At 42.0% G+C, this 27,859-nt stretch overlaps 3 protein-coding genes across 5 annotated transcripts; all 3 read right to left on the bottom strand.

Moving 5' to 3' along the window:
• Positions 1 to 347: 347 nt before the first annotated feature.
• On the bottom strand, positions 348 to 2,929 carry LOC128917059 (macrophage migration inhibitory factor). Its single transcript, XM_054219592.1, has 3 exons — positions 2,704 to 2,929; positions 1,475 to 1,647; positions 348 to 615 (listed from the first exon to the last, which is right to left on the bottom strand). The coding sequence occupies exons 1-3, from the start codon at positions 2,809 to 2,811 to the stop codon at positions 549 to 551; spliced, it is 348 nt and encodes a 115-aa protein (XP_054075567.1). The 5' UTR covers positions 2,812 to 2,929; the 3' UTR covers positions 348 to 548.
• Positions 2,930 to 6,071: 3,142 nt separating this feature from the next.
• On the bottom strand, positions 6,072 to 11,314 carry LOC128917206 (macrophage migration inhibitory factor-like). The gene is made up of 3 exons (XM_054219882.1): positions 11,188 to 11,314; positions 6,879 to 7,051; positions 6,072 to 6,138 (listed from the first exon to the last, which is right to left on the bottom strand). The coding sequence occupies exons 1-3, from the start codon at positions 11,293 to 11,295 to the stop codon at positions 6,072 to 6,074; spliced, it is 348 nt and encodes a 115-aa protein (XP_054075857.1). The 5' UTR covers positions 11,296 to 11,314.
• Positions 11,315 to 12,946: 1,632 nt separating this feature from the next.
• LOC128917174 (solute carrier family 2, facilitated glucose transporter member 11-like) lies at positions 12,947 to 27,313 on the bottom strand. Of its 3 annotated transcripts, XM_054219834.1 has the most exons (13): positions 23,598 to 27,313; positions 22,603 to 22,668; positions 20,436 to 20,534; positions 20,116 to 20,276; positions 18,229 to 18,353; positions 17,863 to 17,992; positions 17,135 to 17,283; positions 16,380 to 16,567; positions 16,122 to 16,232; positions 15,511 to 15,612; positions 15,272 to 15,347; positions 14,441 to 14,568; positions 12,947 to 14,103 (listed from the first exon to the last, which is right to left on the bottom strand). In XM_054219834.1, exons 2-13 carry the CDS (start codon positions 22,624 to 22,626, stop codon positions 13,897 to 13,899), a joined length of 1,500 nt encoding a protein of 499 aa, XP_054075809.1. In that variant the 5' UTR covers positions 22,627 to 22,668; positions 23,598 to 27,313; the 3' UTR covers positions 12,947 to 13,896. The 3 variants fall into 3 exon arrangements, with proteins under 3 accessions (XP_054075809.1, XP_054075807.1, XP_054075808.1); XM_054219832.1 differs by having other exon boundaries at positions 20,436 to 22,668; XM_054219833.1 differs by lacking the exon at positions 23,598 to 27,313 and having other exon boundaries at positions 22,603 to 22,847.
• Between the last annotated feature and the right edge of the window lie 546 nt (positions 27,314 to 27,859).

Below are 27,859 nucleotides of genomic sequence, written 5' to 3'. Positions count from 1 at the left end.
AGCATTTCAACTTGGTGAGCAAAAGCCCTTCTCCCTCACTGCTACGTTGTTAGAGGAAAGCCTCTCCGAAGCAGCAGGCAGAGGGCTGGCCCAGGGACTGCTTCTGCTGTGGCAAAGCAGGACACAGCCAAAAGAAACTCAGAGCAACAAGAAGCCCTGAAGGTACCTACAGCAAGGTAAAAAACGACCCTGGAGCGCTGTCAGGCATCTGCCACTCAGTCTAAGTGTACGGTGAAATACCACACCTAGAAATGGAACCAAACCCAAAGTGTTCCCTTCATTTGCTTTAGCAATCAGAGCGAGATACATTTCCAATCGCCAAGCTGCCAAAGCCTACACCACACAGCTTACTTCTAAATCTTTATTTGTTTTCTACACAAAGAAAACAGAGGAATGTTGAAGCAGCAATATTTAAACACGCTAGCAGGGAGCCATCAATCTGTGAGAGTGCACAAAATGCAACACAGGGCCATCTGTGCGGTGGTCTCTGCAAAGGGGCAGAAGGAGGGTAGGGCCAGGAGCAGCCTTTTCAGACAGACGGGAGAGCTCTACGCAAAGGTGGAACCATTCCAGCCCACGTTGGCAGCATTCATGTCAAAGTAGTTGATGTACACCCTGCAGAAGACATACAGGAGACACAAACAATAACCTTATTAACTCATTTATATAAGTAATGAATGAGGCAAGGACAACAGGACACTGGACGGTGCTTCCTGTTCCCCAGAAGAAATGTCAAGCTTCATTTTTACTGAAGTCTAGCTAACTTCTTGGGCAGAGCCTCCAACAGTCAATATTCACTGGAATACCTGGAACTCTACTTTTTTCTTTTTTAAAAAAATATAAACTCTTCTCCAGTCAGGGTCTGTTCAGACACCAGACAGCTTTTGGTTAGCAGCCTGTAAAGAATTTCCGGAGATCAAAACCCTTTGTTTTCAAGCACTGCAGTCTTTCACACGTGTCGGACAGACACACAGACTTATGAAAGCCAAGCAGGCCCTCAGGGCTGGCTCTGCTCTTCTCCCTTCCAACCCCAGCACATCAGTGCCAGCAGGTTCTTCCCATCCTTCACCGCTGCACCAAACACTCTCCTAAGGCCCTACAGCCTGCAAGGGAGCTGTTCACAGCCTGCTGGTTTCTACTTTGCCTGTCAGCTCCAGCCTGTTATTGCTCTTCCCTTGTGCTTTCAGCATCGTCTCTCCAGAGAACAAGGCATCACACCTCAGAGGCAAAAGGCACGCTGTACAGCTTTGTCAGTCCTCTGGGATTTTTCCCTACTCTGAGAACAGGAAGCCATTTAACAGAAGGTGCAGGCATCAAACTCTTAACTGGACATGAAAACTCAGCAAATGATCATTTTGTATTTTCTCAAATACATCGGCTTATTCCTGACTTTTTTGTGTTTTTAAATGAACTTTTCAAAGCAGTTTCAGAGAGCCAGATAAACAAGGTTAATAACATCATGTTCCAGCCTTACCTGTCTGCAGATACATGCAAGTGCTTAGAGATCAGATCACAGAGGAGTTTGGTGTAAGTCTTGTTCTGCTGCCCTCCTATTTTGCCGATGCTGTAAAGGCTGCAGAGCGCGCAGGGATCAGTGGAGCCCCCGAAGGACATCATCTGATCAGGTATGATGTGCACAGCTATGTACTGTGATAAGAGAACAAACAGTTACAGGATATCTAACCTTCCCTCTCCTGATGCAAACTTGCTTTAGGTACCGACTTTAAACAGCGCAGTTGTGTGCTGTATTGTGGCCCAGGGCTGGGGCCAGGCAGCACACCAGTGTGGCCCTCTGCACCCTTCGGAGGCTGCAGCCCACATGGGTGGTGTGGCAGGCGTGCTGCAGGGATCCCCCAAGCTGGCTCTCAGCTTTAGGAACGAAGGTTGTGTTTGTGCAAAGCCTCGGGCGAGATGGGTACTCCTGCAGGTAGCACTGCTCCTGCACAGGGCAAAGAGCACATGGCAGGAGATAAAGGCCTTATTTGCGTGCCAGAATTCACACCCTCAAATCACTGACTAAGCCACCCGGCCTGTCTGGGAGCCTGGCTGCAATTCAGCCTTATCAGGCTTTGACTTCTCAGGCTGCAGCAGTCTGTCCCAAGAGGGGCAGTATCCGATCCTGCGATAACCGGGAGCATCCCGGAGGAGAGCTCCCGTATCTGTTACTCTGCTTTGCCAGCGACCTGCCAGCCTGGGAGCCACCAGCCCCTGCCACCAAACGCACCGCTGGCCCAGCTCCGCGCCTGAAATCCCGGCTCTCGGGCACAAGCACAGACAAGTCTCCGGTGATTTGGCTATTCGAGCATCGCCCTTCTTGCGGGCCAGGCTGTCGCACCGGCTGGCCGGGCCCATGGCCTCCGGGAGCCGCACGGCCTGGGGACGGACTGCAGCGCAGACGGAGGCAGCGGGAGGCCCGCCCGCCGCGCCGCGGCTCCCTCGGAGGGCTGCTGGGAGCGGGGGGTGAACGGGGAGAGGCCTGTTCGCCCGGAGCAGCGGGGCCCGCAGTCACGTTGTGCCCGCAGCCGTCCCCGTGGGCGGCCGCGGCCCCTCCGCCCCGGGTGGGCGAGAGAACGGGCGCAGCCCCGCGGCCGCTCCGCGCGGGCCTCCCCACGTGCTCGCCCCATCCCGGGGAGGCCCTAGCTGCCGCCGGGCCGCGGCCCTCCGCCTCGGGCAGCACCAGCCCCACCGCCCGCCCCTCCTCACCTGCGCGGGCTTGCCGGTGGCCTTGGCCAGCTGCTGGGTGAGGTCGCCCAGCAGGCTGTCGGGCACGGCGTCCTTGCAGACGTTGGTCTGGATGGCGAACATGGGCATGGTGGCGGCGGCAGGGGGCGGCGAGGCCGGGAGCGGAGCGGCGCGACGGGACCGGCGGCGGGAGAGTGGAACGAGGCGGCGACGGCGGCGGCGCTTTTAGTGCGCGCGGGGCCGCGCCGGCCTTAAAGGGGCCGCGCCCGGCGGGGCGGGGGAGGCAGCTGGCGGGGAGGCGGCCTCGGCAGTCCGCTGCCCTTGCTGCTGTTTGCTGTTTGCCCTGCTTGTTGCTCCCCCCCCTTTCCGCCGTTATTCCAGTGCTTTGTTACTACCGTTGTGCGTTTTTTGAGGATATGTTGTAGGCTCCTCTCCGGAGCTGACTGCTGCCACGCTGGGCAGTTCATACATAACCTGGTATCAGCGCATGTGGTACTGCCGCTGTAGCACTGCCACTGGATTTTGCAGGATAAGAGCCAAAAAGAGCTACAGGCCCTTAGCTTGGCGGTTGCAAAAAGGGATGCTAAACCTGGCTCTAAAGGGAATTTTTTTCTTTTGCAAAATAAAGGCACCTTTGCACATTTTTGTTTTAATTTTTGCATAGCTTTAACACAGTGTAAGCTGAAATGACAGACTTGGTGGCATGTTAATTATTCTCTGATATTTTTCAGTCAAATTGAAACATATTACTCCTCAGCGTCCTCATTTTCATATAGTAATTTTCTACTGGATAAAGGCAGAAGTGATTTTTTTTTTGCTAAGAATTGAAATGGTGCGTGTCTATTCGGAAGTGAGAGGCGGCCCGAGGGATGAGCCTTCTGCTGGGCTGTGTGATGCGATGCACGTAGGCTGCAGAGGGCACGGCTCACTGCCGTAACTGTGGCACAGCTCTGCTGCGCTGCTTGAAACGACTCATAGGAAGATTAGGGAGAATCAGGCCCAGAGCCTTCTCCATGCAGACATTTTACACACAGAAATCAAGCACGTGTTCATTTTTAACAAAGTCCCAGCACTGCTGCTGCTGCTAGAAGGCTTGACCATACATACACGTTACACATGTGAACACAGATAGCCCTGAACAAAGAGTAAGGGATGGTATTGTATGGGAACGCTTTGGAGTGGCACAGGCTACAACACTGAGAACTGGCAGGACTGCAGCATTTATTTTAAGTGCTCAACAGTGCTATTAAGAACTTATATCAGCTCCCTGCCATTGCATAGAGCCAGTTATTCCTCTCACGTTCCTGCATCCCAGAGTTATTGCATTGAGGTGGGGTGGGAATTGTGGCACTACCACTGTGCTTGCTCTATGGCCTGCTAGGCCCAAAGTGGTAGACCACAGCCATGCTGCTACACAAAAGAGAGACATCCGCAGTTTCCTTCTCCTTTGCCCTCTTGCCTAAGGAAGAAGCAGTGCATACATTTTCATAGCTTCTAAAGATTCGGTTTTCAAAGTTAACCAAATACCAGTGTACTTGTGCACAGCCCTCCCTCCTCCCTCAAGTGATTGCTCCACACACATGCACTCATAATACATTTTCTGGTTAAATAGCATCTGTTTTAAAACACAAGTGCCTGTAATTAAAATACAAACAATGAAGAAACATATGTAAGAGTAAAAAAACCAAAAGGTAAAATGTTTTACCAAAATATACCAAGAGCATTCTAATGATATGCCAGAGGCAAAGAAAGCTTTTACATTCCCTATTAGACAGTATAAGGAGGTGGTCTTAATTGTCCTTGTGCCATGATGTAACTTAGGAACACACGTTTCAGGATTTGGATGCTCTGAGAATAACCCCGAAAGCATCTAACATAGAAGGGCTTCAGAAGATATGTGGATCAGGCTGAAGCCTTTTGTGGAGGCTGACAGCAAATAGCATGGCTGGGGTATTCACCAGTTGCAGTTGTACGTACCCAGCTGCCTCACAGTCAAAACCTGAGCACAGAGCAACAGGACCAGGGAGGAAGAACCAGGAGAACATCAGAGAATGCTGGTGCTGTGGCTCTAAGAACAGGAAGAGGCAGCATTCTTTGAGCAGGCAGCTCTATGAAGAAGGCAGATTGATTTCCGGAGAAGGAAACTGTCTTCCCATGGGAGATCCTGCTGTGTTTAGGGGCTTCCTAGCCATTCTCCACAAGCAATTCTGCCAAAAGGCTAGCTACCTACCTCATACCATCCTCCTTGGGCAGCTCTGCAAGGCATTAAGTGGAATGAAAAATATTTAATACGATATACTCTATTTAGATGCTAAGTAGCATGTTGCTTCATTGGCTGTGCTGCTTTGATTCACCAAAGCAGCTTTCATTTGTTATCTCAACAAAGCATCTTTGCAGGTTGAGGTACAGGCTTGTATTGAAAGACTGTGGCTGCAAAGCAAAGCTGTGATAGGGACAAAATGGGATGTTCACAATAGAGCTCAGAAGAGGGGTAAGATGGCTTTGTTCTTTCAGAAAAAAAAAAAAGTCACAATATAGCTAATTTCAGAGATTCCAGAAACAGGTCTGTTTTACTTTTTTCTTTTTCACTTTGGAAGCAAATGCTCTTATTTGACCCAGGGCTTGAATAATAAATATTTATATGGAAATCTTCCTTTTGTAAGTAATTCATTACTTTGGCCTCTGGGAATGGCTCACTGTGCCTCTGCCTCATTTTGAGCTGTGCTCTAATCTTCACTGTCACTGCAAATTGTTCAATGGCTAAAGAGGGGAGGGCAGAACAGTGAACCGTGGTTTTTTCCACTTACTCCCTCTGCCTATCCTGAGCCCTGGAGGACTCTTGCAGCATGAGTTTTTCCTGTTAAGCAGATAGAGGCCCATGTGGTGTTAAGATCTGGTCTGCAATCCATCCATTTTAAATAAGAGACGATCATGTCTTTCCTCCTTTTGAAGAGAGGGCCGTATGCCACATTGATAGCCACATCTATTGACTTAAACATAAGTATATTTTGAAATCAGGTCAACATAGCTGTATTTACATTTGGCCAGGCTATCCAGCATGAACAGGGCAAAGGCATACCCAAATGCTATCTTCACATAAAGAACAGAATTGTTTTTAAAAAAAAAAAGCTTCTGTTAATAGTATTTCAAGAAAGAATTTTTCCATCTCAACCACAGACCTTTATAGAATAACAAGACAGCATCACGCATAAGGCTCCTGCTGGATTTTTACTTTTATTTAAGCAGCAGATAAAATATTAAACAGCAGCATGTAGCAGTGACTAAGGTACCACTGCCTTTTGCATTTGTGCCAGATACCGGTAACATGTCTGGAGCTGCAGTGCTCAAAAGCCACGTTCAGGAGTAAGCTGTTACCACCCGAGGGCACCTCAAGCAAAGGTGGTGCTGTTCCAGCCTACGTTGCCAGCACTGATCTCAAAGAAGCTGACATAGATTCTGAAAGGGAAGACAGACACTGTTAGCTGCTGCGCACAGAGTGCTGCAGGCTGGCTGGGGTGTTCCTGCAGCAGGACACACACAGCCACACTGTAGGCTGGCCCCCAGGGCTTCACACTTCTCAGGCCTGCACTGCATCTCAGCGAGTTACAATTTCCTTTTGCAAGTTCTGGCAGGCATGTTCGAGGATTGTGTGGTGTGTGTGATATGTCCGTCCCCCCCCACCCCTTTAAGGCCTTGTGTACTTGCATTCTGGAGTTCTTGGTATTTTTCTACTTCTTGTTTTAAGGAGATCTCAGGATGCTGTGTTTTATTTACAGTCATTTCTGTAACAGATACGTGTACCTTCAGGAAAAGGACTTGAAATGCTTATATATAAGTGGAAGCTTTTGTAATAGACCTCCACTTGTACCCCACAGGCAGTAGGGAATTGTTGGTACACGTTACTAAGTTATCAATTTAATTAATCAAGTTATCATGTCTGTACCTGGCTCTTGTATATACGTGCAGTGCCTGAGCCTCCATCATTTTAACTAAAAGAAATTTTACTGCTTCTGGGCATTGGCTTTGCAGCTTGTGCACTTGCTCCTTTCCTCTTTTTAATTGGAGAGTTGCTCTATTGACTTGGCATTTAGCCTCTTCAAGTAGAAAGTTAATAGAGGAAGAAAGGACAGGTCTGGGATTAATAGCTTTATCAGTCTGTGGAAAGTCATGTCAGACAAGTTGCTGTACAAGCTCACCTGTCAGATGGTATTTTCAGCTGTTTGTTCAGCAGGTCACAAAGCAATTTGGAGTAGACCTTGTTCTCTTGCTCCCCTATCTTGCCGATGCTGTAGAGAAAGCACATAGCACAGGGGTCTGTGGAGCCACCAAAGGACATCAGCTGGTCAGGAGATACTTGTACTGCTAGGTACTGTTACAAGAAGAAAAGAATATTACTCATTTGCCATGTTAGAAGAGTTTTGAAAATCCAGGAAGGTATTTTTGTACCTAAACTGCAGTGAAAATACATGCATGCCTGTCAGTTACACTTTTGAAGTTCTGCTACATGTACTACATTGCACTTCCAGACTTCCTAAATATTTTCCTGCAAGTCACAAAGATGAGAATGTGTGAAATCCAATCACATTCCCATGCCATACCATTTGGGAACAAGCACTACCATCATAATTCTTTCATCTATTGCAGAATGGCTGTATTCTTAACTAAAAATACTAGCAGCACATAAAATTTAAAAAAAGAGAGCAAGCAGAGCCAGGCGCTCAGAGATGCTTTTCACTACTTACCAAAACACAAATAGTTTCACTTTTGTTCTTTAGTTACTCTGCGACAAAGATCCTTCCCTGCCTGCTGTCTTGCAACCTTCAATCCCAGTGTGCCAATTACATACAGAAAGATGGGGATGCTCAGCCCAGGTACGCTGTTGGAAGGAGGACCCTGCAATATCAGCTTTGTTGACTTTGAATTTTGGGTAGAAAGTTCAGATGCTGCGAGAGCTCAGTGACCTGCGGTACCTACAGAACCTCCTCTGAACCACCGGTCTCTCTGTGCCTGTGTGGGAAGGCTGGGTGCCAGTGGGGGTGTGCAATTGCATTGCTGTCACCCTACGTTCCAGAGAGATTTTGCACCTCACTGGCTCCTGCCGCAGTCTTCACTGCTGAGGTAAATGTGAACTGACACAGCAGAGGTTTAAATCAACATCCCCTTCATTAAACAAAATACAGCCTAATCCTACTTTTGTCCTTGATAGCAGGAAAAATAGAATAAAGTATCTATGTTAATGACCAGCCTGCAGTTTTCCCTGCTACTAATACACAGTGTCAGATCCACACACTGGGGAATCCAGGGATCAGTTCCTTTGGCATCCATTTGGCTTCTGTTCTTACCCACGTTTATTAGCAGCGCATCATTGGAACTCAGCAGCAATTAACCCTCTTGGTAAAACAAGCTAGCCTGTGTACTAGGAGTTGTCTAGTTAATTAGCCTTTGCCATCATTTACAGCTTGTTTGGGTACATGGTGCATCAGACCACAGCAGTATAGGATAAGCCAAAGAGATCCTGCTGAACTACCAGTTGCTTGGCTCTGTTCTCCCCTGGCTGGATACCTTATGGTCTCAACTTTATGCCAAATGTAGGTACATATATGCCTTTAACATTTACCCTGGAAGCAGATTATTTTTGCTAAAAATAAAATCAGTTAGCATTATTTTCTTCTAGAGCAGTTTGAAACAGTTTTTGCAGTAGAAACAAACCTATTTGATTAAAAATAAAAATCAGTATTTTTTTCAAATGGTACTATTTCCTGCGAGAGGAAGGCTCTGCATTCCAGCCCATCCTAATCCTTTCCTTCTTTCTGTGTTATAACTAAGAGACTCTCCCTTTACTATTGCCTCCTTTGTCATGAAAAACTTGCATGTCCTCTTCAAAAAAATCTCTTTGTTGTTCCCTGTATACTTCTAAGTCCCATTACGTATCCCTTCCACACTGCTGCACAAACCTGTTCCAGCTGCGTCCCAGCCCTGGCCTCTAGCTTTATATTTGGGAGCTGTTATGCAAGAACCACCAGCTGACACACCAATATCCTCCCCCTCTTCCTCCCCAACAGCAAGTATTTGTTTGCTAGATTGATAAAAAATGGTGGGTTTTTTTGAAGAGGAATAGAACAGATCAGTTCTACATAAGAATTTCATTATATTACTGCATGTGTTGGGGAAAAAAAAGAAATGAATTACTCTTACTCCCATTTACAGTTAAGCCTGCTTTCTGTGGAGACAAGGCTTATACAAGCCCAAAAAAATGCTTCTGACTATTCCCTCAGATATGAACTCTGGTTAAATTTGGCAGAATTTGAAACGTGAATTCCTACATGTTTGATGAGACTGGTTGATTGCAAAGAGCTCCATTACTGTCCCTAGAGAAGAGGGTCCCCTTTATCAGGCAAACAATCTACCTGGAAGAAGCAGAATAGAACCAGGTTTCTCCAGGTTGATTGGCTTTTTAACTCTACATCAAATCAATTTGATGAGAACATCTAGATGCATGTGACCGTCTTTGAAGGTCTACAGCCATACAACAACAAATAGAAGTATTCTAACTATCATTGCTGAACTGAGAATTTCAAATTGGTCAAAGAAATGTCAGTACTATTAACCATCCCACCACTGGTGGGATCCATAGCACAAATCCAATGTAGAACCTCACTGGAAGTCACAGCAACTTTTAAGATTTTCCTCCAAGAACTGGCTGAAATTTTGCTGCAAGCGAAGCTGGCTTCTTCCTGCCTTAGGCCACTGAGGAAGAAAAAAAAAAGTTCCCATCTCTTCAATGACAGCTTCCCTCTTCAGCCTTCTCTCCTAGAAGAGACAGAATGTCTGTTGATCCTTGCATTATCTTATTTCTTTAGTGTTTTTCCTTTGGTGCATCTCTAATCTGCCTACCTCTTTCTCAAAGTAAAGGGCCTGAGGCTAGATGGAGTACTCCTGCTGAGGCTTACTTCCACCTTGTACACAACAAAAGTGAAATTGCCCCACTCCAAAGCATTGTCTTAACTCTTATTCATATTGTAACCCATAATAGCTCCCCAGATCCTTTCTCCTTTAATGAACTATTCTTTGTCTTTTGTGTAGTTTGACTTATTAATCAGCTATTGAAAGAAAGCTTCTTGTCTTGAGATCTTATTATCTTCTTGAATTCTTACCACCTCCTGCACATACAAGCTATTGTCATCTGCACATCTCAGTCTAGAGAGTCATTACTGGAAGTGTTGGCTAGATCTGAGCATAGGACACTACTGTGGGACTGTTTAAAATGTGCCTGATTTTGACAAAACCATGCCAACTGCTCAGAGTTTTCTTCCTACCATTTTCAAGACATTCCAAAGTTTGTCCTAATATTTTCAGATATCCCGCTTGTTTTTTAACTTTGGGTCTATTTTTCCACCTTCTTCCCTTCTCAGTACGCTTCCACCTGTGGCAATCATAAAACAATTGCTAAGGGGTTCATGGATCTCTGTTGCCATCTTAAGCAGAACAGGGTGACTACTATTCAGAGCACTTTGTTTCCATGAAGAGCAAAGATCTGCTCAAGAACTTCAGGTGTCCCAGTGGGCAGATAAGTTTGCTGGAAGCCCTAAAAATCCTTTCTGTTGGCACCAGAACTTCATTCTTTCCAGGGTTTCAAAGCATCACTCCCGAAGTGAAATAAGAAACATTTTCTGAAAACACTCATTTGCTAGCGAATATGTAGAAAAGAACTTCACCAAGCTGCTAAAAATCTATAGCTGACTCAGTTAAGTTACTGCTGCTACAGCAACTGAGTAGCTCACATTATAAAGCTCTACATAGAAGCTTTCACTTTGTTTTTCATATTCATCAGCAGTCTTCAGTAAACAACTGATAGAGTGACTAGTGACCTTCCAAGATTAATTAAGAAAATAAAAGCCTTATAAGACCCTTCATGACAGTATTTCAGTACTTCACCTCAGTAGCATATTGCCATGGTGTTTGCAGGTAGAAATCCCCCAGTCTGGTAACGAAACCAGCAGGTAGCTGGTTTCCACTCTGGTATTTTGACTACAAGTAGCAGGACATCACATAGGTATTTTTGCTAGATGTCCAAGTAAACTGAATGCCTTACTTTTTTGTTCAGCTGTAACCACTAGGCTACAGGCAACTTGGTGGCAGATAACAAGCACATATGCAGCAGGACCCAGCAAGGAAGTTAGAGAGTGAGGCTGCTTTCAGTCAGTGAGATTCTTGAGAGGTATTCACAGAGATACCTGCATATACATACTCACACACATCCAGTGTCTTGACTTGCACAGAGACCTACATGGAATACCATACCATCATACACAAAGCTAGTTTAAATACTGAAAGTGTTTCAAGACCTCAACAGAGCTAAGTTACAGCAAACAAGTATTTGACATTCGTACAGAGAGAAGACTAGTGAGTCATTAGGTATATTAGTTTATAGAGGCTATCACTGAGAAATAGCTCATTGTATAGGCACAGCTGACTAAAAGAAAACATTTGAGCATCTGGACTTACCTGTGCTGGTTTGCCCATTGCTTTTGATAACTGCTGGGTGAGCTCCCCTGTGAAAGACTCTGGAACTTTATCCTTGCTTATATTTGTGTTAACAATGAACTCGGGCATCTTTGGATCACGAGAGGGTTTTCTTTCAGCTTACCTTGTTCACAGCTTTGCTTCTAAGTCACCTGCAAGATAGCTTACCCCACTATGCTAGTAAGCACCTCAGGAGCCTTTAAATAGTCAGTGGCACCTTCCTCATGTGCACCTGAGGGTTGGGAGTGCCTCGGGAGAGGCGAGGCTGCCTGTGCCATCTGCAGGCTCCTGGCTGCTAATGCAGATAATCCATGTACAGCTTTCCTAGGCGGGGAAAGTTGGTTTTTTGCACTCTGGAAATCAAAGCATCCAAAATGACACTTCATATTTGGGTACAGCCTGATCGTGAAAACCAGTGAAAAAGCAAGTGTTTCAGGGAGTGTTTGAAAGTGAGAGAAATATAATGTGCCTCTTTATGCAAGTCTTATAATTATTAAAAAAATTTAGATGGACGCCTCAGTTGTGAGGTCTGGGACTCTTTCTGTGGAACAGACCGTAACAGAAAAGCCCCAGTAGCGCATGTTGTGAGACCTTCCCCGAACTGTGCCTAAGTCATGACAAAGATGCCTTAAAATCAGGGTCTTGATTTTCCACTGTGGTGAGCACTGCATTCTACATACTCAGAGGAGGCTTGTTTTCGACTTGCTCCTTTGTTGTGCAAGTAGTCCCATAACAGTCAACAGGATCTCCTGAGAGATAGGAAATCCACAGACTTTCTGAAATGAGGAGGTTTTATCCAGAGTGGAGTACGTGGCAGAGCTGGGATGAGTTCTCTTTGCTACCTAGTAGAATCTTACAAGAGACAAGTGATTTAGAGTCATATGGCATTTGGTAGGGGGTGTTTGCAGTGAGATGTGTGTGGGGAAAGCAGGTTGAAAATGCTGATGGGGATAAAATAAAAGTTTTGTTAAGCTCTCCATGTTAAAGGTAATGGGTCTCTTTATGCTCAGTAGTTTCTGTGAATTAAGGACTTTTCTATTCACTGCATTCCCCAGCCTGCGGAAAAGAGGGAGAGCTTTCTATAGCTTGCACTGAATGCTTGTACTGCAACTGTGTAATTTAAACGAATACTTTTAAATGGAGAAAACCTCCATATAAACATCTTAAGTTGATTGTGTTGTGTATCTTGATTTTAAGTCAGCTCCTTCTCTGTAAAGAGTCAGCAAATAAAATTCAGGAGATGAATTACTATGTGCCAGTGTTCACCTACAGCCCGTATTAGTGGGTTGAGTCTCCTGTATTCAAAGCATTCTGAAAATAATGAGAGTCCTGAAAAAAATCCAGAAATAAAATCTATTTGTACAAACAGTTTTTTCAGGGCATGTTTCCTATGTCAAAGTGTTAAAAGCAAACTCAAGTGACAGCTCCATCTGTAAGGAGAGGAACTGCTGTTTGTAATATTGATGAATCTTTTCTTCAGTGATTAGTGGAAAGCAGGTGGCATGATCCAAAGCATTTAGTCAGGAATCATACTATACTTGTTAGTGATCACTTGGAAAAACTTAGACTGGATTTCTAATGAACTTTACAACCTATTTTTTCTGCTGGGTAAAATAATCACTCATTATTCACAGCTTGCTTACATAACAGGAAAAACATTTCCAAAACAAACTCTTTCTTCTCTGAAAACATCTGATGTAATTCCCAGAAGCTGATGTACCAGGTTGGAAATCAGATCCTTAGACACCACAGATGCTCTTGGGAGTGTGCTTTATTTCATAGCAGCCATTTTACTTCTTTTGCATACAATAATATCTCTGGCGGGTCCTTCTCCCTGCATAGAGTTACTAGGGTGTTCTGCACTGAGATTTCTATTACATCTCCAGAAGGATTGTTTGGACAGGACATATTTCACTTTCAATATGTTTTTTTTCTATTATCATGACTGGAACCTTTTTTCTTAATTTACTGTGCTAAGTTTTGAATCTGTGTCTGCTTGGGTCACCTTAAACTACATGTCTGGCTTTTCCTCTATCGGACTGCTAAGCAAATATTTTAGACTTCTGTGTTTTCCCAGCCTCATGACTGATGATCATTTGGCCTTCTTAATCCTTCCTTCCCTTGGTTTGCCTTCTTAAATTATTTTACTTGGTCATCCATATTTCTGATACTCTGAGCTATTTGTCAGCAGTTTCATGATTACGAGGTGCTTAGAGCTAGTGAGGTCTCATTTAGGAAAGCCCAATTACAAACTTGAGGTACCCGTGGCATTGGGCAGGACTCCTGGGAACAAGGGAGACCAACTGAGGTCTGTGATCCAGGGCTCTGAGCAGAGCCTATATGTATTTTCTTCTAGCAGGATTTGGGCCCTATGGACTGTTAACGAAATGTTTTAAAACTTCATAAGGTAGACTATCGTAACAGCATTTTTTTAATGGAAAAAAAATCTCTTTATATCCAGTAGATCTTAAAACGGAGTGGTGAAATATCCTGTGAAAATGTTGAGATATAATCAAGAAATAAAAGTCTAGCATAATGAATCTCATATCTGTATTACGAAAAAAAAAAAGAAAAAAGGAATAAGGAATAAGACACAAGAGCTTGCAGTCTGTTTTTAATGTTTCCTTTTTAGTTCTATTGCAACATTGTTTCCTGTCTTTTCTAAGAGATGCAAATTTCTCCTCTAAACATTCATAGTTTGGTGCAGAACACCTGCTCCTTAGGAAACTTATTTTCAGTGACTGAGGTTTCTTTTTTCCCAAAGTTCAGCTTGTTGAACTCTGCTTTTATTTCCATGATTGACTTTCCCTTGGTCTCAGGGAGATACAGGTAGATGAAAATTGCTGATAAAGCAAGGATTGCCAAAAAGATGAGGAAGCAGAAGGGTCCAAGGTTATCCTGCAAGCAGAAATGCGAGACACTGTAAGGAAAATAAGAATCTCACTACTATTTCCCTGCCCTTGGGTGCAAGTCTGTGTCTTAGTAATTAAAATTCAAATGTGTGCTCAATACGCAAACCAGGATGGGTATTAAGCCGGGAGTTTCCACTGGCCACATTTGACCCGAGTCCAATTGTTGCTCCACTGACAGGCCTGGGGGATTCCTGAGCAGGTTTGGTATTGGGACAGAGCTCTAAGCTTTGCATGTCATTGCAATTTATTGCTATTATTTTGCTCCCTGTCAGCATTCAGAAGTGGATTAGCTTGGAGGGAGGGATCCAGTTAGAGTCACTTACAACAATCAACGGAAAAATCATCCCAAGTACAAACAGTCCCATCCAGTTGATGCAGCCAACAATCAGAAAGGCTGATGGTCTGAATGACTGGCTGAAGATTTCAACCATAATAGATATAGTGGCTCCAGCTGAAAAACAAAAGCAAAACACAAACCAGGTATACTCGTTTCATTGCTCCTGCCGAAGAGCCTCACAATGGTCTACTTACACAGTGGTAGAAAATGGCAGACAGGCAGAATAGGTGGCCTGCTGGCAGGTGGCCCCTGCTACGAAGGTGAAAGGCCTTGATTCCAGAAAGGGACTACAACTGTTAATTTTGGTTTTCAGCTGTTAATTTAGGTTTCTCTTGTACATACTGGAATCCTTTTTCTGGTGCCAGTGGATCTGTGCAGTTCCATATTGCACTGGTAGCCATTATTAGCACAGTAATTTATAAAACCAGCTCCCCTTTTGGCTCCTGAGGTCAGTTCCACCTGAAGCATGTTGTTAGGCATAAAGCTTAACTTGCTAACTTAAAAAAGATGATTAATATACCTGGCAATGCCTAGAATCCTGATTTTAGCTGAGTATTTTAAAAATTGTTCTGAAAGTTCTGTCTCAACTCCTCTGGAGAAGATGATACTGTATTTGAAATTATTTAGAATCTGTGATCAGCAATAAAATTTGAGGTGTCTGTATTCTTTTTCTGTCTCCCACTTGTATATATCTGCCCTTTCCTCCTTAATTTCCAGAACTTTTTACCATGGGACTAGTCTGTTCTTCCTCTACTAGTTGTGTCACCAAGCAGTACAATACAAAATTTCCTCCCAAAGTTGCCACTGAAGTACTCACATGGTCCAATTCCATAGAAGATAACGAATAGGAAGATCAAGATAACACTGAAGTAATGCATCCAGAAATACTGATGCTAAAAGTGAGAAACCAGTGATATCAAACCGTTAGATACATGACAGTATAGCAGAGTTCTCTATTTTCTGCCACTGACTCAAGTTTTTGTAGGTATCCTGTGAGGCAAGACCAAAAGGTGGGCTGATGCTGAGTAAGTAGCCAGAAGGCTGCTGCCTCTTTACCTGCAGTGACAGGGTCATGGTAAGGAGTGCTAGCACAGAACACATCAGCGTGTATCCTCCCCATAGCAGCACCTTCCTCCCAAATCGGTCTATAAGGGTGCTCTGAAAAGCAGAAAACACAGGTCATAAATGCCAGTTCTCAAATGAAATAATTCCTCCCTTCACCACATGTTCTTCACAGAAGACTTATCCGAGTAATAGCCAGAAATCAATGTCATTACAAAATCTCTTAATTCCTAATGAATTTGGCTAGCTTCTTCAAAGCTAATTCATTTTTCATTTAGCTGTGTTTATTAGTCAACTCTCAGCTGTTGTTAGAGAGTTCCCTTTCTTGTGTGCTGGTATATATCCAATTGTGCACACATACATACACACATCTAATCCAGAACATCAGAAAATTATTTTACAGAATAAAAATGAGTCTAAAGACATACAGTCATGCCAATAATTTGGGAAAAGAGCTGCCTTTTATCCTGCATGTGGTTTCGCAGAAGCAGGAAGATGTGTCTTAGGTTATGCAAATCTTCCCTGAGCCCAGTTACAAGTAAGGAAAAGTACAATTGTTAACTACATTAAATTTTTCCTTCAAACTCAAGTCTGAAAAGACTTACACACAATATAGAGGATAAGCATTCACATAACCCAACTCCCAGGGACACGTATGGAATAAGGTATTCCTCAAACTTGGCTGTGTGGAAAACTTCAAAAGAATAGAAGTATATCTGAAAAATGCAGAGAAGAAATGCACCTGTGAAAAAAGTGTTGCTATTGTGATGCAGTTCTAAGCTGGTGTAATAGCATTGACTTAGAGGGGTTTGTAATGCTGCTTAGAGTTGTCTCTTGTTCTGGGGATAGAGAGAGCACTCAACTGCATTGATTCCACAAAGCTGCAAGGTGGTCATGACAGTCATCAAGATGTAAAGTTGCCAGCGCAAAGATCGCTCTTTTATTACTTCGAGGACACGCAAAGTTTTTGTGCTCGTCATTGCAGCCTTCTCCTTCATAATGTCATCAATTTCTGCTTGATGGTCTCCTTCCCCCCAGAGCTTCCTGATGGCTGTTGGGGAGAAAGAGGGGAGTGGATTATTCTACCAGTGTAGCTCCATCGCGAGTGGATATGTTAAACCCTTTAGCCTGCCTGTCCATTGGTGTTGGTTGCGGTGTTGGTTCTGTCTGCTTCTGCCATCTGATTGGGTCTAGGGCAGCCGGCAGATGGAAAAATTTTGTTTCGGTTGCCTGTGAGTGTAGCATAACTTTTTAATGTTGAGTTGACTTAATTGTAGACAAACTAAACATTTAAGTACATTTTATTTAATAAAAAATGAACTGTCTAAACTGTTTCCTTGAAAGAAATAAAGTAGCTCCCACTAAAGTGGGAAACATAAGACATGCTAATATATACCTGTCTTTCTTGTCTTAACTTTATTAAACTGAGTGAGGCCCCAGGTTAATACAGTCGTATTGCCATAGGTACCTCAACTGTTTTATTTAGAGCTGCCTCTGCTATTACTCGATGGCACTGCACTGTGCTGTACAGCTCTGCCCTGCTTTCTTGTCTTCTATAGAGACTGTCAATCTAACATATCAAATGAAGTGAAGTAAGTGAGGAAAGTACACACTCTACCTTTCCTGCAGGCTTCCTCATTACCCTTCTGTATCAGGAGGTAGGATGGTGAATCAGGGAAAAATGGGAGAGTAACCAGTTGAACCAATGCTGAAAGTCCACTAGATGCTAACAACCATGGCCACAAAGCTTCGCTTCCTAAAATCTCCCTGGAAAGTGTATGTGAAACAAAATTATGCTGAAATAATGTAATGAATGTTCAGGAAATTTTTCTGAGTGATGAAGATTGTTCAAATTCCATTCAAGGGTGCAGTGAAGCAAAAATCTGAATTGATAATCTGGCAAATTTCACAAATTTAGCTATTTTTATTTCAGACAATTTTAAAGGAATTATTTGGCATTTTGAAAAACTTTCTAAATATCATTAGGATCCAATATAATGTCTAGAGAGCCGATGAGACTCATTTGACCACTGTTTGACCACAGGACCAAAACATCTTGCTAAGACTTTTCATATAAGTGTAGGAAATTTTGACGGGGAAATCCCCTAGTAGAAAGGGTGTGGAAATAAGCAGAAATCAGATTATGAGTAATTGATTTTCTGTCTCCTATATTTAAAACTATATGTTTGCCTCAAATATGGTCAAAACTTTTCTTCTGGCATAAGTGAAGGCCTGTTTTGGGGAAGATGAGAGAGCTTCTCAGTCACTGACTAGGTGAGAGGATAAGGTTATAGAAAGATTTCTACTACTTTTAGTGTAACCTCAAAGAAAGATTGGGGAATTTACCGTAGTCCAATAACCTGTCCTGTGAGTTTTCCCAGTGTCAGAAAAACAGCAACTGTGGAGTTGGTAAATCCACGCAGCTTCTTAGGTGAAATCTCTCCTACATACTGAGGATGTATATTGAGAGAAAAACCTTTAACAAAGAGGAGGATAAATGACTGTTAAAATATTTAGAAAAGCTTAGCTTTCTGACTCCATCCTCTTTTACATTGTTTCCATTCACTCTAGTATTTGGATTAAAATTTCTTGCAAAAGGGATGGTGTCTTTCACTTTTATGAAATGCCTAGTATATTTGCTTTAGAAATCATTCTCCAAGAATGGCAATACCTGTAGAGACAATCCTGGGACAGCAAGGCATGAGCACATACCTGTACCAATGCCATAGAGAAAGCGTCCAAGCAGAATCATCTCGAAAGATCTGGCTGTTTTACTGAAGGCCATGAAAAGGGCAGCTACCAGCATGATCAGGTTGGTTAACATTTGGCACTTTTTTCTGAAAGACAAAAAAAAAAGCCCATGATAATTTACTGTGAAATGAGAATCTCTTGTACTCTTTTGACTAATCCTGCTGTGATAGGAAGCATGGTACAGCCATTCCTGCTATTTTGAGGAATGGCTGAAATAATCTTCACTTTGGATAGGCAAAGTGATTCTTTAAAATTTCAAGATCCTTTGGATTTTAATTCATTAGTATTTCTTAGGTTAGAATTTAAACAATTGGAACACCTCATCAGCATTTCCACAGTACAAGAGGGAAAAGATATCAAAGGAATGGTCCAGCTTGTCACCAAGATTTTTAAATGGCTAGAACTCCTCATAAAGTGTCAGGTTGTTCCTCGGAAATAATCTGCATCCATGGCTCCCACTCTAGAATAGCTCATATTAAAGACACTCTTGGCTAAATGGATGTGATCTGAGATGGCAGAAAAACTTTTCAGAAGCATATTTCAAAAGACACTCTGTGTGAATCGTGAGCTGGTATGTTCACAACCCTCATGTGTCAAGCTCAGATCAAAGTCTTGCACTCAGTTGTTTTGCCATGACACTTGCACGCATTAAGGATTCACAGAGATCCTGTGTTTAGAAGACTGTGGTTCAACAATTAGGTTATCATGTGTTAAACAACCCATGGGAGAAGTGTATGATCTTATTTTCAATCTTGGGAGGCCCTCTGCATGTGGGATAAGGCAGTGTCCCACAAGAAATTTCTTGGGGGCACTTACCTGATAGGAAAGAACACAATTGCAGGCAGGCTAAGGTGGTTTGTTGAGACCCATATGAGGGGCCTCTGGATCAGTGGGTTGTGGAGCAGATCTTTAAGTGGGTCACACCAAGTTTGCCAATTTCTCTGAAAATGAAATTAGTGGTGTTACACAAGGCACTGAGAACAGACCAGACTGGTGAGGAATCCTTTCTCCACCCAGTGAGAAAGATACTTAGGAACTGACTTTCAGTGAAATGGATTGCCAAGAACAGAAATGTCTCTTGGACAATTTGGTTTGGTGCTGATTGTATGTTTACAGCATAGTTACAGGCAATTTATTTTTTTTTCTATTCTGTTCACATTTTCACATGTTCACACCTGGTTTCCAGGTGGTTAGAGTAACTGCATATAACATGTCACAAACACAAAACACACAGCTCCTTTTTGGGGGTTTGTAGAGCTTGGGAGATCTTTATGAGAGTCATAGGGCATCCTGAAGAGAACACAAGGCAGTTACACTATCCTGCTACTCCCAGAGGCACTGATCCAGCAATGTTTTGATGAATGCAGCATTTACAGAAGTACAGTTCACTGGGGAGGGCAGATAAACAATATAAAAGACTGCTTGCTACTTGAAAGACGTGTATGTACCAGCAAACCAAAACTGTTTAGTCTTCAACGGGTAATGGTAGGACTAGAGGGAATGGATTAAAACTAGAGATGGGACGATTCAGACTGGACGTTAGGAAGTTGTTCTTCACCATGAGGGTGGTGAGACACTGGCCCAGGTTGCCCAGAGAGGTGGTGGAAGCCCCATCTCTGGAAGTTTTTAAGGCCAGGCTGGACGGGGCTCTGAGAAACCTGATCTAGTGGGAGATGTCCCTGCCCATGGCAGGGGGGTTGGAACTAGATGATCTTTAAGGTCCCTTCCAACCCTAACAATTCTATGATTCTATGATTCAATCAGACTGCTTCAACCAAGAATTTTATGCATTCACCTTGGTATTTCCCTGTACTTTCTGGCTATTGAGCTGTTACAAGAAACACTTACTTTCTGTATTTTGTAGTCAAATAGCCACAGCAGAGGCTCCCCAGGAATCCTCCTATCCCATAAACAGACACAATGAAGGACCACAACAGCATAATTGTCTCAGGATGGAGGGGAGAGCCATGTCGCTCTATCCAGGTTTCATTAATAAACTTCCTGATGTGCTGGAAAATAAAATGAGATTAACAGTTGATGTTACTGTTAGCCAAAGAAATGGCATAAATGTTATCAGCTGAATGCTCAGTAAATTTGAGATTTGTGGGAGAATGGAGAGCTCAGGCTCTCCATTTTCTGTTTTCAACGTCAGAGAGGCGGCTACTTACCACAGAAGGGTAGTTGATGACAGAAATGTGGAATCCATATGGAAAACTACCACCAATTCCCAACACTAAGATCATTTGAAATAATCCCCGGAACTGAACCTGCAAAGGAAGAGTAAAATGCTCCACCATCTTCTCGTTAGTCTAGATTTGTGCAGGGCCGGGGTCTTTGTTGCACACTTGCCCTTTCCCTCTGGAAACCTGCATTGTCCACTTCAAATCCTCTTGGATTTAAACATTTTTCCAAAATCCTTCTAATTTGCTGCCAAAGTGAAATCATCAGACACAGTGCCATAGCAAGACTATGTGCTAGTATAAGAGTGATAATCCACCACTTTGCTTGCAAGGAGAAATAGTTTTAAAAGACGTTCCTGATAGTGCAGCTTTCACTGTATGCCTGCAGTATCTGACAGGTTGGCAGTCCTGGAAGAGGGAATCATTTTCCTTGTCTGCAATCTGCAGTAATCTGGGTACATCAAACCATAATGTTATGCCACAAAAGTACAGCATTAAAAATCAACAACTTTTTATTGTACTTACTGCTTTCATTTTTGACTGTGTCGTGTCTTTTAGCATAATAAAGAAAAGATCCTTTTCACATTCAACTTTTTCAAAAAGGCATGGACTACAAAGAGAATAATTTGGAATAGCCTCTGTAGTTGCATTAAAACAAAAATCTTCCTGAGTGACTTGGGATTTCATTTCTCCTTTCTCAATATTTTATTTTTTCTACTTATTTAACCAAGAAAGTATGTGCTTGCATCTTGAAGAGCTTGGCATCTTCCAGGCTAGGGAAATACTGTCTGGCTAAAATTTCCTTGGTCAAGGATTAAGGATTGAGATACGCTGGCTGCTTTGATGAATTAAATAATTTTAATTGTAAATAAGAAAAAACATAGCATGTAACGACGTAGACCTTTTTGAGGTATGTGATACCACTGGTAATCTGTCCTGTTTCCACGTGCCTGCAAGTCTAGATGGAGTTATCCTCAAGCAGCTTGGACTGTACCTAGCAGACCAAACCGAGGACAATTGTGATTTTAGGCCCATCAGGATCTGTGCAGCGTCCTTTGGAGATTAACTGCCTCTCCTCTTTTATTCAGCACATCACATACCGGGACAGTAACATCATGTCTGTATAGAGGACACTGTGCTCTGTGTTCTTTTCATGTTAGATATGAATTTCAGGAGCTCACAGCTTTTTGGAGATCGGTGCCTGGATGAAGTGAAGCTAGTAGAAAATGCAATCAGGCAGAAACAAAGTAATGCAAGTGTGAATAATGCCGGACTGGCAGATACTTAGAAGAATGGTCCTTCTTACAGTTCTTAGGACCATCTTTCAAGAGTTTGTTACTTAATTAGTCCACAGCTGGATTTCCCAAGTTATCACATGACAAGAACCAAGAAGCTATGAACCACTAGACTAAATTTCCTTAAAAATCCTGTCTCAAATTCAATGGCTTTGCTAATTGGCAAAAGCATTAAAACAAATTAAGAACTCACCTTCTCACTCTTCCTTTTTTTTTGCACCAGACTTACAAATTAACAATTTTGATACTTAAAAAGGAAAGCAAAATAGCTTCTCGCTGGCCGTTGAGAAATAGAGCAAGAAATAGTTATCACTTCTTCCCTATTTAAGACTATGGAAACACCTGAGGAATGATATTAATTATCTTTGGATGAAATGAAGAAAGTCATTTATTTTAAAGCTTATGTAATGAATTTCTTAGCCTTTTGCAGTACAGTTAATATATTCATTACTTCAGGAGTTAATCAGAGTGCTTAATAATTAGTATTATTTTCAGTAATTCAGAAGACAAAAATACAGTAGCATTGTCAGGGGTAGAACTGCCAGAACTTTTGTTAGATTTTATTTTATTTTATTTTATTTTATTTTATTTTATTTTATTTTATTTTATTTTATTTTATCGTATCTTATCTTTATTTTATCCATATTTTATTTTTTTTTATCTTGTTGCATGGAAAAGACCATGCAACATGATTCTCATGGCCCCAAGCCCTTTTGTTCTTGGTGATGATTAAATGCAGAAGAGAAAGATGGTCTTGTCGCAAAAGAGCTTACAATCTTTAAGGAATCTGGATCTTTAGTATTATGTTAGCTTTGTCCTTTATAAGTCAGAGCCCTGAGAAAAAGTGACCAGATACTCACCAGGTCAGAGAAGGAGGTAGCCATCTCCTATGAAAGAGCCAATTCCTGTTGCTTACTGGCTAGTACCTGCCAAAAGAACCAAATGCTCGCATTATGCAACAGCAATGTCAGTGAACTAGTCCCATGTTACTGAAGTTAAATTTTACTTCAAAGGGTTTTGATTTAATTACACATATTTCAGCTGTTGTACAAAGTTTAGAATTGTTGGATTAAATATTTCAACCAATGGTTTTATCTAGCCCGAGTAAACAATACTGTGTCCCTTGAGGGGAACCTGTATTCTTCATCAACTCTGTCTTGTGCTTGGGGGACAGGGAACTGAGACATCCATTTTAAACAGGATTTCAATAACCATAACTTGTTTAGTTTTCAGTATAAGCTGAGAAACATAAAGACGAAGTTGTCTGTTAGGAATCTTAGGTGGGGCTTGGACAGTGAACTGTAGGACTTTGACATATAATAGGAAAGAGCTATTCTCTCTTCATGTGACAGCAACTGGAGCATATCGTAACTTAATCATTACTTAGAGGAATTGAAATCCTCCATCATTTTGGAATGGGGTACAAACTTAAAGCACACCAGGCTTGACCAGCTGAATATTTAATAGTAGCTGATTTTCCTTTGCTGGGAGAGGAAGATTCAACATCATGCACAATTTTGTCTGGCATTTCCATTAGTCAGTATATTTATTTCTGTGTCTGTGATGAAAAAAAGATTGCTTTGAAACTGTCCTGTAACCTCCATAGCTGGATTGATGTCTCTGCCTTCAGGGCTTTAACTTTATTTTTTTCGTAATTAATTCATATGTATTTAGTTGGTAAATGGCTTAGTTTTCATTTGCCATATACACTTCAGTTAAAGAAGATGAGGATGAAGAAATCATAAAAGGCTTATTAGATGCAATCAATCAGTCATATTTACTAGAAAATACATCACATGCAAAGAATATTCACAGATTCTTTAGTTTATGTTTGAAATGTAGCATGTAGCACCACCTGGCCATTTCTCTCATTGTTCTGTGGTCCTTATTATGAAGTTGACTTTGTTGTTGATGTTTGATGAGGGTTCATGGCAGGTTTTTTCCAGGTTAGGTTCTCCAGCAGATAAACTGTTGTTAGAGCACAAATGAGACTGTTCCTTTGATGCTAAAAATTAATCTCCTTTTCTGTAGAGTCATACAAAGTTGAAACAACATAATGTGCATCTGACAAAGGAAAGAAATGCCATGTTAGCTGCTAGTATCTGCCTTGCTTAGATGATATTGGGAAAATGCACACACAGGCAATAATAGGTAGCCACCAGTGTGGGGCATTCCTTCTCAGATGCAGCCTGTTGCACATGTTTTCTTATGTTCTACTTCACCCACTTCTACTTGATATACTTTATACATATTGTAACTTTTACCCTTTGCTCTTGTGCTTTAATTTTTGATTTCTGCTTTTGGTAGGTTAAAAGCCTTCCTCCCATAATGCCCTTAATGCATATTGTCTTTTGCATTTATGTTGCTTAGTTTCTGTACTGCTTCTGTGCTCTTATTATTTATACTGTGCTGAGGCCCCCTTTATTAGATGATCAGCTTCATAATTAGTGCTAACAACTACTTAGCAGAAATCTCCCAACATCAGGCCATTTAGTCATCTATCTTGCAATTTTACAGTCACATGTGACACATATGCAAAGCTGTCTAAGCCTTCCTTGATAGAGGCCAACTAGATAATGTTTTTTTGGTGTGTGTGTCTAGCTGATAGCATTTCACTGATCCGGTTTTTAAGTGTTTATATCTGCCTTAATTAGAGTCAGTATTTGAGACATATCTTACCTATCAGCTGGTGTCTTGCAAGAAAATGTACATGTAGTGCTCCTGAAACTTCTGAATGACTGTCCTCTTTGTCTCTGTCACCTCCCATGTATATTTGAACCATGACTTTTTGCTGTTTCATCCCTTGACCAGACTTATCAGAATACAGCTCTTGCTCCACTGAGCACAGGCGAAGGTTGACCTGTGGTCCAAATAGCTGTTCTGCTTTGTTGTCACATTAATGTTCCGTAGGGCATCAGGTCACTTCCTGGTGAGGGTCTTATGGGGAAGGCTTTCCTAATAACATCTAATGAATAACTGAGATCAGAGGAGTGGTTCACTAGAGAGTCACTCCAGCAATGCTACGTGGTGCCACTCTGCTTATGTTTCCAAAGACTTCAGGTATTGTTGTAATGGAATGAAAGATGTTTTCAGAATGACTGGTTAGGAAAAGAGAACTCTGTTTTCAAAAAGTTAAGATTTCGTCTCTATATTGGTAGTTGTATGCAAACAACTATTAGTTTTTAATCATGTATGTGTATGTGTATTTGTATATGGAACACTACAGAATTATTGAGCTTTACTGACTTTAAGGACAATTCATGTTTTGTAGATTATCTTTTAGTGAGAAGTCTTAGGTGTCCTTCAATACTAAAGAGAGGAATGATGAAAAACCCCAATCAGGGAAGGGTACGCACACCAATAACTTTTTTTTTAGTCATCTGTCCCTAAGGGAGGTCCTGATATTGGGAAAGAAACATTTGTGGAGGCCAGAAGTTTTGTTACAAGGCAATGTGCCATTTTTATTATGTTTAACATTTCCAATTAAAAATAAGCAGCAGTTAAGATGAACAATTGAATTCATATTTTCAATAACCTTCTTTGAGTTGATGTAACTATGCCACTCAAAGCAGTATCAGAGTTAAAACCACTTATTATACTGTGCAATCTAGAGATTGGATTTTAATTTGTGTAGTGTGCTCTACTGTGAGCCTTAGCTTTGTTTCTGTTCTTCCTAAAAGTATTGCTTTGCTACTAGGATTGTGTTAGCTTCTCAATAATGGAAAACGTGCAGAGTATTAGACACCTTCTAAAGAAAAGTCCCATGAATTTGCATATTTTAAAAAAGTTTCTGGTGCAATTAATGCCTGTGGTACCTTACAAGATCAGGTTATCCTTTAAGGCTCACAGGCTCTTTTTACCTTTAACTATGTATAGCAGGAAGAAGCATTAGGAACTCGATATCAGATTGCCTTGAAGATCATTCACAGTTTGAAAGCCTGCAGTATGTGAACTCAAGCACAGATGTTGATTATAGATCAGTGTAGAAAATTATATTGCATCCATTCCTACAACAGAGATCATTGGGTATGGTATACCACACTAAATCTGGAAGTTAGAAAAGTTGCATATGATATGTTTTAACATATTCTCTCACTTTGTTTCCTTATCCTTATACATACGACATGCTTGTAAAAATTGGCAGAAGTCCTATGAGAGACTGTAAAATAAACCATAAATTGTTGTTGGAAATGCTTAAATGAACACCTTAGAAGTTCCTTATGTTGGAATTACATTTCCCACTTTTACTCAAGTCTTACCTAGCTGTATGAGTCTGGCATAAAATATTTACAGTCATCTCTACAGCTGTCAATCAGTATCTACACTTGCAGTGAACAATAACTGAAGAGTCTGTACTGATTGCACATCCCTGAAATATGAGTATATGTGATCACTTCTTAGTCATGATGGAGAAATACACCCTAGGCAGGAGCCCTGCATGTATCCAAGAGATGGAGACATGACTGAGCTTTTGCTGACAGTCTGCTGTATGTACAGTAAGTTACTGCACAGATTTCTTTAAGAGGAACAGTAAAGCAACAGCTGTTCTGTTACAGTCAGGAGTTCCAATCTGGGGCAGTTCTTCTGGTGTAAATTTGGTCCAGGTAGCCAAAAGTCACAGAAAGGCAAGTAGCAGCTAAATTGCTATGGGATTCACAGCCTATGAGACATCTGTGGGAACTGTGATCCTGGAAGAGGAGCTACAGACTCAAGATGATGATGGTGATGGGCAAGATAGCACAGAGTATCTAAAATGACTCTAGGTGCTTGTGTTTTATGGTGACTGGATTCTGCCCCTGTGTCCTTTAGCTGTGTTGCCATTGAAAGGCACTATTCATTGGGAAGAGTTGTATAGGAACTTTTCCCCCATACTTTTTCACGAACAAGTCTGAACTTAGAATCAAATGGCTGATTTTTTAGCAAAAAATTAAATTTAAGTCAAAGAAAGGATGGCTGCTGACATGGAAAACTTCAATCCAAAAGGGTTGAAGTCTGTCAAACTAGATACAGCACAAGCACAACATGGCAGTATGCATGGGAACCTGGCAAGGCTTGATTATTCATTTGAGTCTACAGAAACAAAGAATTACTCTCCTATTCCACTAAATTTTTTCTTTAGTCTGTTATGCGTTGAACCCTAGCCAGAGATAGCAAGCCAAGAACTTTACTATTCCCATTTCAGGGTTGTAAAAACACACTCAGAAATCACAGAGAGAGAAGGAATCAGAGGTCTTCCCTTTCTCTGTGTGTAGCAGAGTGTTTATAAAATCTACATGTAGTTTCAATGTGTATTAGTTGCCCTGCTAAGAGGAGATTTACACATCAGCAAGTTAAGCCAAAATGCTCATGATTCACACAAGTCTATCCTGTTAATATCAGCCATCATTCCTTTTCTAAGCTGCCCAGAGTGGAGTGCTTGAGAAAGGTGCTGGTTTGGCAAAATGGGAACCTTGTAAGTGACAGATGTGAAAGCTGACAGTGCATTTAGACTGACTTGCTAGTCAGAAAACAGCGAATGTCTTTTTTCCCTTCTTTTTTAAGAAAACCTGACTCCCCCTAACGGCCGGTCAAAGCCTGGTGCAGAAGGTGTAATTCTCTGTGACATGATTTGGAGTTGACGGAATACACTTCTTTTTAAAGTTTAGCTTATTGAATTCTTCTGTGATTTCCACGATTGATTTCCCTTTTGTTTCTGGAAGGAATAGGTGGATAAACATCCCTGAAGTGAAAAGTACCCCCATAAAGATGAGGAAGCAGAAGTGCTTGAGTCTTTCCTGCAGGGAAGAGCAAAATGAGAAAGAGAGCAAGATGAGCTTATCTTTTCTTTTGTCACTTTTTTGGCACAGTTCTTGTGTTTGAGTCCCAAAGTGTTTTGCATTTGATAGGGAGTTCTTTGCATTTTGACCTTTGACTAATATTTCAGTCTGAATAAGTATCTTAGGAAAATCGGGGACCTTCAGTTGCAAAAGCGGACAGGGGAGAGCAGCTGCCAAGGCCACTCTAGACTAATATGGCATTGTCATCTCCTGATGCTCTTCCTTCTGCTCCCATGGCTGACTTGAGCTTAGTGCCCCTGGGGAGTGTCCCAGGGAAAGACACTCACCACAATGAACGGGA

Source organism: Rissa tridactyla, chromosome 13 (assembly GCF_028500815.1).
Source record: "Rissa tridactyla isolate bRisTri1 chromosome 13, bRisTri1.patW.cur.20221130, whole genome shotgun sequence".
NCBI lineage: Eukaryota > Metazoa > Chordata > Aves > Charadriiformes > Laridae > Rissa > Rissa tridactyla.
The sequence above is the reverse complement of the archived record's forward strand: the minus strand, read 5'-3'. Positions and strand labels throughout refer to the sequence as shown.

Coding starts and splice junctions, on each gene's coding strand:
- LOC128917206 (XM_054219882.1), bottom strand. CDS start 11,295: ATGCCCGAGTTCATTGTTAACACAAATATAAGCAAGGATAAAGTTCCA. Junction 7,052..11,187: donor CAATGGGCAAACCAGCACAG/GTAAGTCCAGAT, acceptor TTCTTGTAACAG/TACCTAGCAGTACAAGTATC. Junction 6,139..6,878: donor CTGAAAATACCATCTGACAG/GTGAGCTTGTAC, acceptor CTTCCCTTTCAG/AATCTATGTCAGCTTCTTTG.
- LOC128917174 (XM_054219832.1), bottom strand. CDS start 20,564: ATGGTGGAGCATTTTACTCTTCCTTTGCAGGTTCAGTTCCGGGGATTA. Junction 16,568..17,134: donor TGAGGAAGCCTGCAGGAAAG/GTAGAGTGTGTA, acceptor TCTCCCCAACAG/CCATCAGGAAGCTCTGGGGG. Junction 15,348..15,510: donor CCATGACCCTGTCACTGCAG/GTAAAGAGGCAG, acceptor TCTCACTTTTAG/CATCAGTATTTCTGGATGCA.
- LOC128917059 (XM_054219592.1), bottom strand. CDS start 2,811: ATGCCCATGTTCGCCATCCAGACCAACGTCTGCAAGGACGCCGTGCCC. Junction 1,648..2,703: donor CCACCGGCAAGCCCGCGCAG/GTGAGGAGGGGC, acceptor CTCTTATCACAG/TACATAGCTGTGCACATCAT. Junction 616..1,474: donor TTGCATGTATCTGCAGACAG/GTAAGGCTGGAA, acceptor TGTCTTCTGCAG/GGTGTACATCAACTACTTTG.